This window comes from Bombina bombina, chromosome 1, assembly GCF_027579735.1.
Source record: "Bombina bombina isolate aBomBom1 chromosome 1, aBomBom1.pri, whole genome shotgun sequence".
In the NCBI taxonomy this organism is placed as follows: domain Eukaryota; kingdom Metazoa; phylum Chordata; class Amphibia; order Anura; family Bombinatoridae; genus Bombina; species Bombina bombina.
The window spans coordinates 74,273,334-74,286,707 of record NC_069499.1 but is presented as its reverse complement, the minus strand read 5'-3'; the positions used below and the strand labels follow the sequence as shown (position 1 = coordinate 74,286,707).

Below are 13,374 nucleotides of genomic sequence, written 5' to 3'. Positions count from 1 at the left end.
GCACCAGCTCATCGGAAATGTATAGATTACCTGGAGAATAAAGCACACATACTCTGCTCACTGACACCCACACACACTCTGCTCACATACACACTCACACAATTCTGTGGCACAGTGTCAGTTACTAAGCAATTAGAATGATACACAATCTCTTCTCTACTCCCTACTGTATTGTAAAAATAGAAATAATTTACCATACAAGTTTTACACAAAGGACAAGTTATCAATACTGCCAACACAGCTGCTGCTGCAATATGATGTTCAAGAAACGCACGTGCACATCCCACTTAGGTATGCTCTTCAACAAAGGACACCAAAGGATACCAAAAGAATGAAGTACATAATAATAAAAGTAAAATAGAAAGTTTTTTTGGTTTTTTTTTGCAATTTCTATCTGAATGATGGAAATGTAATTATGACTTCCATGTTCCTTTCAAAAACTCATTTGATTTGCTGACATGGGGCCAGTAACAGTTGATGCTAATTCTCAAAATATAAATAACTAGAAAAGTCTATTAAAATAGCATGGTCTACCTAAATCATGAAAGTTTAATTTTAAATGTCTCCCTTTGACTATGTGTTTAACCAGTTACTTTACAGTGGCATTATTTATAAAAACATTTAACAACTGCAATAATTACATATATTTTTTAAATGACTCATTATCTCCTTTTATTAATATAAACTTGTATAAAAGCAGCACATATTAAAAACACAATGCAACAGCTTTCAATTGATTTGTGAATTACAAGTTAACAGCAGTCTTTAAATAAATGGAGACACAGAGAAAAATAAAAATAGATACTGCATCCTCTGACTGAACAGACATAACATATATGGAGTTTGTACCTAATTAAATCAAATAACCATGAAAAAGGGAGGCTTAGCAATATTCAATGTCAAAAACTTTAGTTTAAATAATGTGGACACTGCACACTTAATTTAAAACTCTGGGTTTCAAATTATGGATTTAAATTTGAATTGACCCTTTGACTTCCTGTCAGTATTGGGTTATGCTCACTTACTGTCCCCCCTGTTAATGAGCTGTGTCTGAACACAAATTGTGAATCACAAGAGATGTAGAATACTACTTTACTCTTCTGCTTGGTGTCATCTGTTCTTAGGTTACCTCAGCTTCCAGTTGTGTCACATGACCCTGCTCACTGCATCCTCCTTCTGATTAATCTATATATCCTTCACTTGCTAGGAGGCATCAAGAGGGGTGCCTCCTATTGGTACAAATTCCTGCTGCTAATATATTGACAGAACACAGGTGGCGCTGCAGCACAGCTTTTCCTTTGACCCATGTACTGCAATGGAGAGAAGCGTTCCTGTACCTGCCTCTCCATAGCATTACATGGGGGGGGGGGGGAATATTTTTTTTGGTGACTTTTTTGTTGTTGTTTTAATTAAAATTTAATTAAGCTTTATCCACATATGGCAGGGTAGGCACTGCCTCCCCTGCCTCCTATGAGTGCACGTCCCTGGCATCAACTAAGTTGGCACATTGTCTTTTAGATGCCCGGGGCCTAAAGTACTGTTGTCAGACTACATAACAGTGCACAGAAGTCTTATGGCGTTTGTAGTAGCTTACAGCTCAGTCTGTCGTCTGTGCGGTAGTTATAGCTGCCCCTGCGTGTGCAGCTGTTATCCCCTATGTGGTCAATTTGTCTTTATTTTCCCCCACCGGCTCTTTCCATCGCCACTTGTACGTGGCTTGTCTGTAATGTCTGGGGTGGTAATTGTATTCCTCCTCTCACCTGCCGCTATCTACTGTGCTGTTCACTTTTCCCCCATGTATCCTGTGGGGCAAGATGGCGCCGAGCTCCGCTCCGTAGTGTGCGCAGGGAGGACTAACAGGCCCGATGAGAGCCGCAAATCACGCCATTAAGCGGTAGATGGGTGCCCGCTGTCTCCTCAGTCCCTTGGCAGGCAGTCAGTGATTTTTTCCAGGTCGAACGATCGTCTGATATATAGGGCTTGATGTTGTATAGCCCGGAGCACTATGTCTGTGCGGCCATGTTCTGGCACGGCCAGGCTCCGCCCCTCTCAAAGTGAATATAAACTTTAATGATTTAAAGGCCAGTATCAAATAATAATCTTAAAAACTGGGGCACTTTAATTCATTAACATTTACAAAGATGCTTATTTTTTAAAATACCTTTGCGTTATGGTAAACATAACGCTGATCCTCTGCCCGCAGCTCCTGCTTTCTTTAGCAGAATGATTATGAATCTGGCTTCCTCCAATCGTTGTGTGCCCCCTTTGGTGTCCAGCTCGTAGGGCAAGCAGGATTCTTCATCCATATGCTAATGAAAGCAGGAACTGCAGGAACAGGGTTGGCGTTATGTTTACCATAGCGCAAAGGTAAGTATTTTAAAAACTAAGCATCTTTGTAAACCTTAATGAATTAAAGTGCACACGTTTTTAAGATTAAAATTTGATACTGACCTTTAATTCATTAAATTTTACATTCACTTTAATCCATTCTACAACTTTTTGCAAATCTGTGAATTATATTTGCTTCTGTTACCAATTTGCTTCATTTTCTTGGCATCCTTTGTTGAAAGGCATACCTAAGTATGCTGTAGGCTCAGGAACAGCATTGGATTTTAAAACAATTTTTATTACATATGATAATGAGTATAAATTCAGGTACCAAGTGCTTTAGGACTATGAGGCATATTTATCAAATGTCTGTCGGACCTGATCCGACAGCGCGGATCATGTCCGACAAACCACGCTGAATGCGGATAGCAATACGCTCTCTGTATTCAGCATTGCACCAGCAGCTCTTGTGAGCTGCTGGTGCAACGCCGCCTCCCTGCAGACTCGCAGCCAATCGGCCGCCAGCAGAGGGTCGTCAATCAACCCGATTGTACTCGATCGGGTTGAATTTCGCCGATGTCTGTCCGCTTCATCAGAGCAGGCGGACAGGGTTATGGAGCAGCGGTCTTTAGACACGGGCCATTCGGAGCTTGATAAATGGGCCTCTATATCTTGTTAAAATGAGTTCTTGTGGTGGATTTGAAATATTAATGTATTTTATCCTGGAGTAGCTTGATGGATGCCCTTTAACTTGTTGTTAAAGGGACATGCTGATCAAAATTGAAATGCACATAGATGAATTACATCTTTTAATTGAAACATATTTACGATATACACGTATTAGCAAAAATGCTTCTAGTAAAAGTTATCACTAATTTAGTGTTAGCATTTTTTTTTTTTGCACGTGCACGTGACCTTACCTAAAATATTCTCACCTGTATGTCATAGGCAGTAGGATGTACATAGCCCTTGAAAATCCTCTTCATTATCTTATCTCATCTGCTGTGGCTAATTAGAGACAGATTTAAATTAGCTCCTACACTAATCAAGCAGTCACTGTGTAGAATAGTGTACAGACAGGATTCTAAAGTCTATCTGTTATAACAGCCGCAGAGAATAAAATATATTAGAAATGGCTTGTTTGTGTTTATTTATGTATATGAAAAGCTTATTTTTTTTTTTTAAACAACAACCCATTAAAATAGGTTGTTCTTGCAGGGAAATCAGATTTCCTTAAGTTATCACTTTCTGTACACAATTTATGTCTGTATACGAAAGCCCAATACCTCTTAAGGACATATGACCGAATTTTTCCGTCATAAAACAATTGAGCAAACAAAGCTGTGTTCTTAAAGGGACATTATACACTCATTTTTTCTTTGCATAAATGTCTTGTAGATGATCTATTTATATAGCCCATAAAGTTTTTAAAAAAAAATAAATGTATAGTTTTGCTTATTTTTAAATAACATTGCTCTGATTTTCAGACTCCTAACCAAGCCCCAAAGTTTTATGTGAATACTGTCAGCTACCTTCTCCAGCTTGCTCCTGTTTGTGTAAAGGGTCTTTTCATATGCAAAAGAAGGGGGAGGGGGGGGGGAGTGTCTTATTTGCCATTTGCAGTGGGCTTTCCAGCTGCCTTTTCAACAGAGCCAAACTGACAGCTTCTAAGTAAGTTTTTAAACAGTTTTATACTGGATTTTTATATCAGTATCTGTGCATCTTATTCTTTATAGCAGTGTCTATTACATGCAGTTATATTAAAATGAGTGTATACTGTCCCTTTAAAGGGTTAAAAGCACGCCACTCAGATGAGATGGTCTAAGACGTACGGAGAGGTCTCTAAAAAAATGTTAAAAACACTATTTTTTGTTTGAAAGATGTCTGTCTCACTATGCAGGAGTTTTGATTGATTTTGATTACAATTTAAGGTCTAAAACAAATCCTAAAATGTTTGTTTGATTTCTCTCAATGCCAGGAAGGTTTTGAATATTAGTCCCTTAGAGAGAACAATTTAAAATTAAAATGCTATCTCTCCAACCACCCACTGGGAGTGTAATTTCTTCTTCTAAGCTTAAATCTTAAAGGGACATTAAACCCAATTTTTTTCTTTCATGATTCAGATAGAGAATACCATTTTAAACAACTTTCTAATTTACTTCTATTATCTAATTTGCTTCATTCTCTTGATATTCTTTCCTGAAAAGCATATCTAGATAGGCTCAGTAGCTTCTGATTGGTGGCTGCACATATGCCCGTGTGCATTGATATTTCTTTAACAAAGGATATCTAAAGAATGAAGCAAATTAGATAATAGAAGTAAATTGAAATGTTGTTTAAAATTGTATTATATGTCTGAATTTTGAAAGAAAATTTTTGGGTTTAATGTCCCTTTAAAGGAGAAGACCAGCATATTAACCAATTAAAGGGATATTAAACTCATAGTTCATTCCCACTAAAATATTTGATTATGTATCATTAAAAAACATTTCAATACATTACTTTTGCCTGCTTGTAATGGAATTTAACTCGGAAAACTGTAGTATTTCCACATTCCCAGAGAGGCTGGAGTGCCTCCTGTGGAATGCAGAACACTGACACTCATACATATTGCCCAGTGATTGGTGAATTTTTGGTCATTTATATTTGTCCCTAATTGGCCACAGCAAAGGAAGCAAGATAAACAATATTCAAGAAGCTTTTAAAGGTCTTTTCCCCAGGGCTACAAAGCAATGCAAAATATTAAAAACGAATTTTGCGTATATATTGCTTTTAATGCATTAAATCATTTCTGATACATAAACAATTAATTTGAATGTCCCTTTAGGTTTTAATTATAATGTATTTTATTATTAATGCTCTCATAATCATCTGCAAATAATTTTAGATCTGAGCATTTATTTACAACTGTTTTCCTTGTATTCCAGATGTAGTGGGTGTTCTGCTTGCGGGTGGGTTTGCCGGAGTCGTGGCCTGGAGTATTGCTACACCTATGGATGTGATCAAATCTCGGCTTCAGGTGGATGGAGTGACCCAGAGGAAGTACAGGGGGATCATTCACTGTGTTACAAAGAGTGTGCAGCAGGAAGGGGTTCAGGTTTTATTTAAAGGACTCTCACTGAATTGTCTCCGCGCCTTTCCTGTCAACATGGTTGTATTTCTTACATATGAAGCAATCCTGAAACAACTCAAACCTTTTGTTGTGTAAATAGGTAATAAGATCATACACTGGTACACATAGCTCTTTTATTAAAGAGACATGAAACCCAAAGTTTTTCTTTCATGACTCAGAGAATACAATTTTAAACATTACAATTTACTTCTGTTATTTAATTTGCTTCATTCTACAGATATCCTTTGTTGAAGAAATAGCAATTCATATAGGCGAGCCAATCACACAAGGCATCTATGTGCAACCACCAATCAGCAGCTACTGAGCCTATTTAGATATACTTTCCAATTAAGGACATCAAGAGAATGAAGCAAATTAGATAATAGAAGTACATTGGAACAAATTTGTTTTGGCTTTCATGTCCCTTTAACATCTTGGATATTCAGGGCTTCCAACTCAACCATGTTTCCCTGAACAAATGTGAGTTACACCAGCTGCAGGGAATAAAAACAATACTGCTGTTATTTATGTTGCTCCTTACACACCCTGCAGCTGGTGTAAAATATAACTATCTAGGAAAACATTGCCAAGGTGGCAGGCGTACGAATATCTGTTCCAGAGCTAAGGTTTGTTGGGTGAAGGACAAGTCCCTGTTTAATAAACTGTAAAACTGCCTAAACAATCCTCTTGTAATAGTGTAAAGTGGACTCATGGGCCTGAGTGATTTGACCATATTAAGAGGAGATCCTGCTATTTTTTATCTAGTTCCTATAACAATGGTTCACTGTTCAATATTACAATTGTATTTGAGGATTGGAATTTTTTTTTCTTTTTTAGTAGGTTCCGAATACAAAGATATCTTCAGTCTATTAATACTTTGTATATACGGTTGTTACTTTTTATATCTGCTCTGCTAACTGGCATCAACAATTATACAGCATAACTCAGAAACTAATGCTGGGGGGGGGGGGGGGGGGGGGGCTAGTTTTAAGTAACTGTTTATAATTAGATTCCAACAAACTTAGATGTTGTACCACAGCAGGTCTCTATTTCTAAATGTATTATTTATGATGTACATTGACCTGAACCCCAAAAACATCAGCCATGACGGTAAATTATGGGCTAGGTGCCAAGGCTTTTAAAATATGGCCTAGGTAGCAAACTTATTTGTATTTCATTTTTTTAATTGACCTATTTTAAGACATTTGAGTTGAAAGCATCTATTTTAAAGGGATAGGAAGGTCAAAACCATTTGTGCAATATACTTCTAGTAATAGTTATTACTGCTTTTAAGTGGCATATTCAGAAAGTCAGCAGTGGCTTGTATGACACAAAATAAAGGACCATTAAATACAGTAGAAATACATAATAAAAAGATAATGCAATAGAACTTAAACTTTAAATGAGCAGTAATTTGTTTCTGACAAATTTCAAAATGTACTTAAATTTGCCAGCCCACTGTGTCATGTGACAGCCTTCAGCCAATAGCTGACTCACATACATATACACTGGGAACTCTTGCAGATGCTCAGTAGTAGCTGTTGTACATATAAAAGGACTGTGCATGCATTTATGGGCTCAAGATTAGAGAAGTTTATTGGTTGCTATCAACATAGCCAATTTTTATATAGTTCATAATTGATGAAATGAAAATTTGTATTGTTAAAAGCTAAGAAATAATAATAAAAAAATTACTGTGCACACGTTGATAATAAACTTGAAATTCTCTTAAAGCGGCATGCTCTAAATGAATCATGAAAGTTTAAATAACAATTTTGACATGTGTCTTCAATGACACAATACACACCACTATCAGCTCTATGAGCAGGCATGATGTTTTAGTCTTGATCCTTTAGTCACATGTAGCATATGCACATATGCCACTGAACCAGTAATAACTGCTATTAGAAGCATTTTTGATAATGGAAATATATTGCAAAGCTGCTTCTATTTAGCCGCTTGGGTAATGTCTGTTTTACCCAGGTAATCCTAGGATTACCCAATATCTGACTTTACCCGCAACAAATATATATAGACACGAGAACGGTCCAGCTCCCTCTCCAATGCATTCACACTGCTGTCTAGTGCAGGGCATATCGTCCCTTGATTAACCTTCAAGTTTATTGAAGGGTTAAAATTGTCCTTCAATTGTCATCAATGAGATGTGCTATTACTACATGCCTCACTACAAGAGGTATTTGGCAATAGTGCAGTCTTGTCGCTGTCGGTAAAAGTCGTGCTATTTAACACCTTAGTGTGAAAAAGACAGCTGACATAGAGGGTAGGTCGGCAGTTGTTAAATGGACATTAAAGGGACAGTCTACTCCAGAAGTTTTATTGCTAAAAAAAGATACATAACCCCTTTATTACCCATTCCCCAGTTTTGCATAACCAACACGGTTATATTAATATACTATTTACCTCTTTGCTTACCTTCTATCTAAGCCCCTGCAGACTGCCCCCTTATTTTAGTTCTTTTGACAGATTTGCATTTTAGCCAATCAGTGCCCTCTCATAAGTAACTCCACGGGCATGAACACAATGTTATCTATATGGTACACATGAACTAACGCCCTCTAGCTGTGAAAAACTGTCAAATGCACTGAGAAAAGAGGCAGCCTTCAAGGGCCTCAGAAATGATCATAGAAGCCTACCTAGGTTTATCTTTTAACTAAGAATACAGAGAACAAAGCAAATGTGATGATAAAATCGAATAGGAAATTTGTTACTATCTGAATCATGGAAGTTCAGACTGTCCCTTTAACAACTGGCTTCTGTAATTGGTTAAAATAAAAGAACAGCTTTAAAGAGAGCTACAGGTACAGGAGAACACAGTAGTATAGTGACTAGTAACCTTGCTACTGTACTTTTACCCAGCTATTTAATGTCCCTTTAAATAGTAGGCTCAGGAGGAGCACTGCATTACTGAGAGCTAGTTGAACACATCCTGTGAGTCAATGGCAAGAGGAATATATGTACATGCACCAATGAGCAGTTGGTTACCAGTAGTGCACTGCTGCTCGTGAGTCTACCTAGCTATACTCTTTAAAGGGACAGTCAACTCTAAAATGTTTATTGTTTAAAAAGATAGATAATGCCTTTACTACCCATTCCCCAGCTTTGCACAAATAACATTGTTATATTAACCCTTTCATGCCGGGGTTAACATGTCTACATCGGAACAACTGTTCCGATGTAAACAATTTGAAATCTCGCGATCGTGCATGTGATCACGAGCTTTCAATGATGGGATCGCGTCAGGGGGGCGTCCCTATGATGCTAGGCACACCCTCCAGACCGCGATCCCATTAGGGAAGCGCCAGTGGCTTCAGGAAAGCCAAGCTGTTAGGACATTGTATTCCGTCCATCAGCGCTAAAGCCCAGCAAAATTAAAACAGAATACAACATCGTGACCCTACCAAGGCACTACACAGGATGCTGATGCAAGGTTAGAACACCAGAACGACAGACCCCCAAAGGAAGTCCAGAACACATTCCCGCACAGAAAAACAAAGGCCCCGAGTAGCCATAAGAAGGGGACCAGACACTCCAAAGAGAGAAAAGGAAGAACCCTTTCCAAACGCAACCCGAACCCCAGAGGGAAAAAAACTGGGACAAGCATAGACAGAACTATACTAACACCACCCGGAACCCCAGCCCAATCCCAGATCCACAAATTCAGGTCAGACACTTCTTACATGAGGAAAGAACCCCAAAAAGAACCGATCTCAAGGCGATAGAACCCACAACACAGAACAAACTCAGCAAAATTCAGAAACTAGGGTCCCACATTGGCTCCCGACCCCAAGAGGGTGGAAAAATTCTGGAAAAAAACAGAACCAGAACCGAAACGAACAAGGCGACCCCAATAAAATCGGGTTCCAGCTAGAAGAGACCTCCAGCAGCGAAAAAGGCGAAAAAGGCGAACCAGGCCCCCACGTGGTAAGTCACAGGCTAGCCACCCACACAGCACCGCTGCCAGATCACAGAGAATGCAGGCATGATCCCACTATTTCTCGCATACCATCAAGTGCTCCACCGCTAATCCACGAAGATCCATTAAAGCGGAACGAAACGAGGTCCAGAGACCCTAGGAGTCTAAAACCACCCAAAGGGTAGCAAGAAGATTAAGGCCCAAAAACTACCCTAGCGGAGAAGGCCCCGCCCCCTGAAAGGAGAACCAAAGCGATGTGGCGGAAGCCACTGACCCAGCCCCGGGAAGAGAGTGGCATGTCTAATCTCTCCCGGTATGCGTACCCAAAGGCCCTGATGTAGATGTATATAGTAGTTTCTGAAAACAAAACAATAAAACAAAAAAAAAAAGGTCCCGCCAAACCCACCAGGCGTCACTGACAACACAACAAAGTGCACACAAATTCCGGACCTAACAGTCCGCGAACAACTTCCAAGGAAGTAACAAAAAGCAAGTCCATCGCAGAAATTCCCGAGGGAATAAATCAAATAAAAAAATATCCTAACCGGATGAAAGAAAAGAAGGCAGCCCGAAGGCATCCGCCAAAAAAAACTCTGGGAAAGGACACGAGCGACCGACAGGAGACGATCAACATCCCAAATAGTCTAGCTCAAAGCACCATTCGATGACACATTCCCCGACTGATAGAGGAGAGGATCCCCCAATAAGTCGAAAAGACGACGGAATAGAACATGCAGCCACGCGATCCCATAACTAAAGGTCTATTAATATATTTAAACGGAAAGGACCCGCCATCTCCAGGTGAAACAAACCAACACTTCTCTGCCAACCTCCTTGGACGAAAGTGGGAGGAGTATTTAAGCCTTTGGCTGGTGTGTCTTTGCCTCTTCCTGGTGGCCAGGTTCTTATTTCCCACAAGTAATGAATGCGGCTGTGGACTCTTTCCCATTAGAAAGAAAAGGTATACTAATATAACCGTGTTGGTTATGCAAAACTGGGGAATGGATAATATAGGGATTGTCTATCTTTTTTAAACATTAACAATTCTGGGGTAGACTGTCCCTTTAAAAAAAGCTTACCAAGTGAATGAAGCAAAGTACATAATAGAAGTAAATTAGAAAGTTGTTTAAAATTGAATGTTCTCTATCTCAATCATGAAATGTTTATTTTGACTTGACTGTCCCTTTACACTGCAGTTATATTAAATAACTGTGTGTTAAAAACAGACAGGGAATTAAATCACTGTTCTGTGTATTTTCAGATTAGAAAAAAATAACTGCTCTGAAAGTGTTTCTGACAAAGAAAATGTGTTAAACAGTGTACCATCTGTGTTCTTTGTGTGTCCCTGGCAGAGTGCAGAATTAACCACTACTCTGTAAGTAGGTGGCAGGAAAGAGTTAAACAGACATTGTAATGCTATTCTATCAAGAATTTGACAGAACAGCTATTAAACATTAAACATCTTTAATTCTGACATGAAACTGTCAGGAACTGCAGAGGATACCTGGTTATGTTTGCTCACTATCTGCAGCACAAGAATATACATTTTTCAAAAATATATAATACATTTTGAAGTACTAATTTTTGAGTATCACATCCCTTTAATAACTAAATAAATAATGCAAATACTATACAACTTGCTGGTGAGGTGGCTCAGATTACCGTGTGTATAAGGCAGCACAAAACTTCAATATAACTGGTTGGAAGATATATAAAAGTATTTTTATTCAGCATTACAACTAATATTTTATACACAACAAAATAAAAAGTAGCTTTCAGTGACTGCATAAGAATATTGGCAGGGTACCTCTTATTCCTGGTGTTTTTACAGACAGGCTGTACCAGGCAGTTACATCCATTCTATTTATTCCACATTACATGTTTAGAAAAAGTATTTGTGCCTGTAATGTTCTTTAGTCAAGGACAACACAACAGACGTTCAGAGCAAAAAATGTCTCAGGGAATAGAAATGCTCTGAATGCACTTTAAAACGACTAAATCACATATAATGTGCAATAACCTTTTTCCATTCTGTTTCTACTGTAAACTAATTGTAAATACTTAAAGGACCACTAGATTACAGTAGAACTGAACAACTGACAACTACACAAGAACAAGACAATGCACTTGAATTTGAAATAGATTATTTTCTGGCAAATTTTAAAGTGAATCCATTTCCTCATCCCTTGTGTCATGTGACAGCCATCAGCCAATCATACATATATACTGTACACTTTTGCACATGCTCAGTAGGAGCTGGAGCCTTAGAAATTGTGTATATAAAAAGATTGTGCACGTTTTGATAGTGGAAGTATATTGTTAAGTTGGTTTAAATTGCATGCTTTATCTGAATCATGAAACTTTCATTTTGATTTTAGTGGCCCTTTAATATTCCATGTAATTTAGCACTTTAGATAATGTATATGTAACTTCAGAAGGGCATTGTAGCCCATTTTCTTAATGCACTGAGCAATATGTTAAGAAAAAAAATGATTATTTGAAATCATTTATCCTTGTTTCACAATATGTCACTGGTTTATAACAAAACAACATGTTTTTGTGAAATAAAATTGCCATACTAAAGATTTTCTGGGTTTTATTCACTACCAGACTCTCTCACCCGTTTCACCAGTTCATATTTTATTCCATTAAAGTCTGGGAGAAATAGGAACAGGTGAGACAAGTCAGCGACTGTTCACTACTCTGAATGTGAAGGTGGTGGGATGTGAACGTGACATCTTTTTAAAGGGATAGTAACACAGAAGCAAAAAAGTGACACGTAAATGATGTAATTAGAAGATTACAATAAGCAATGTTATTATTTTGCAGCAAAAAACTCACATCAATCAAAGCAGCTGGACTCCCCATGTTTAAACAGACAGTCTACAATAGAATTGTTTTTGTTTAAAAAGATAGATAATCCCTTTATTACCCATTCCCCAGTTTTGCACAACCAACACAGTTATATTAATATACTTTCCACCTCTGTGATTACCTTGTATCTAAGCCTTTTCTGACAGCCCCCTGATCACATGACTGTGACTATATAAAATCTATTGACTTGCATTTGGCATTGTGTTGTGCTAACTCTTCAATAACTCCCTGTGCCTGAACACAGTGTTATCTATATGGCCCACAGTATCTTGTTGTGAAAAGCAATTTAAAAAAGCATGTGATAAGAGGCAGCCATCAATGGCTTAGGAATTAGCATGTGAGCCTACCTAGGTTTAGTTTCAACTAAGAATAACAAGAAAACAAAGCTAATTTGATAATAAAAGTAAATTGGAAAGTTGATTAAAATTACAAGTTCTATCTGAATAAAGAAAATTAAATTTTGACTAGACTGTCCCTTTAAATGTGTTTTTTTGTCAGTCCTTTCCTTATGACAGGCCCCTTAGCAGTTGAGGGACCCTGTGCATGACAAATTTATGGGGTCCCTCAGCCTTGCCCTCTTATCGGCCTCTCTTCTTTACGGCCCACCTCTGTCTCAATATTCAGTGTCTCCTATATAAACAATAACACTACATATTACACCTCCTGATACCATAAATACTTCTTCATAAGTGCTGGGCCAGGGGCTGGTGCTCTTTATAAAGGGCAGGCCTTGTGATACCCCTTCTGTCCAGACTAGATATGTCTGTAACTTCAGATTATTTTATTCATTAGTAAAATAAATGCCAAACATGATGGTGATCTGAGGCATTTGGCTCATTTCTGTGCTGAATTTCAGACGATTATTTTCTCCCCCAGTATTTCTATGGAGGCTGCATATATACACATCAGCTGAGCCAGTGACAAGATGCATTCAGCTAATAGTGTATATCTGCTCCTTCAACAAAAGATACTAAGAGAATGAAGACATTTGATAACTGATGTAAATGGAACGTTGTTTGAAGTCAAATGCTCTATCTGAATCACAAAAGATTCATGTCCATTTAATATGTTAGAATTAATTGATCAAGTTTGAATTCAACTTCAGGCTTGCCGGAAACAAGAGTTA

At 38.1% G+C, this 13,374-nt stretch overlaps 1 protein-coding gene across 5 annotated transcripts in view; it reads left to right on the top strand.

Annotated features, from left to right (window-relative positions):
• SLC25A47 (solute carrier family 25 member 47) overlaps positions 1 to 11,957 on the top strand; it is a 144,517-nt gene extending 132,560 nt beyond the window's left edge. For all 5 annotated transcript variants that reach the window (XM_053697456.1, XM_053697455.1, XM_053697453.1 and 2 more), the window contains one exon: positions 5,256 to 11,957. In XM_053697456.1, coding sequence (XP_053553431.1) covers positions 5,256 to 5,536 — 281 coding nt within the window. In that variant the 3' untranslated portion in view covers positions 5,537 to 11,957. The remainder of the gene's footprint in view (positions 1 to 5,255) is intronic.
• The last annotated feature ends 1,417 nt before the right edge of the window (positions 11,958 to 13,374 follow it).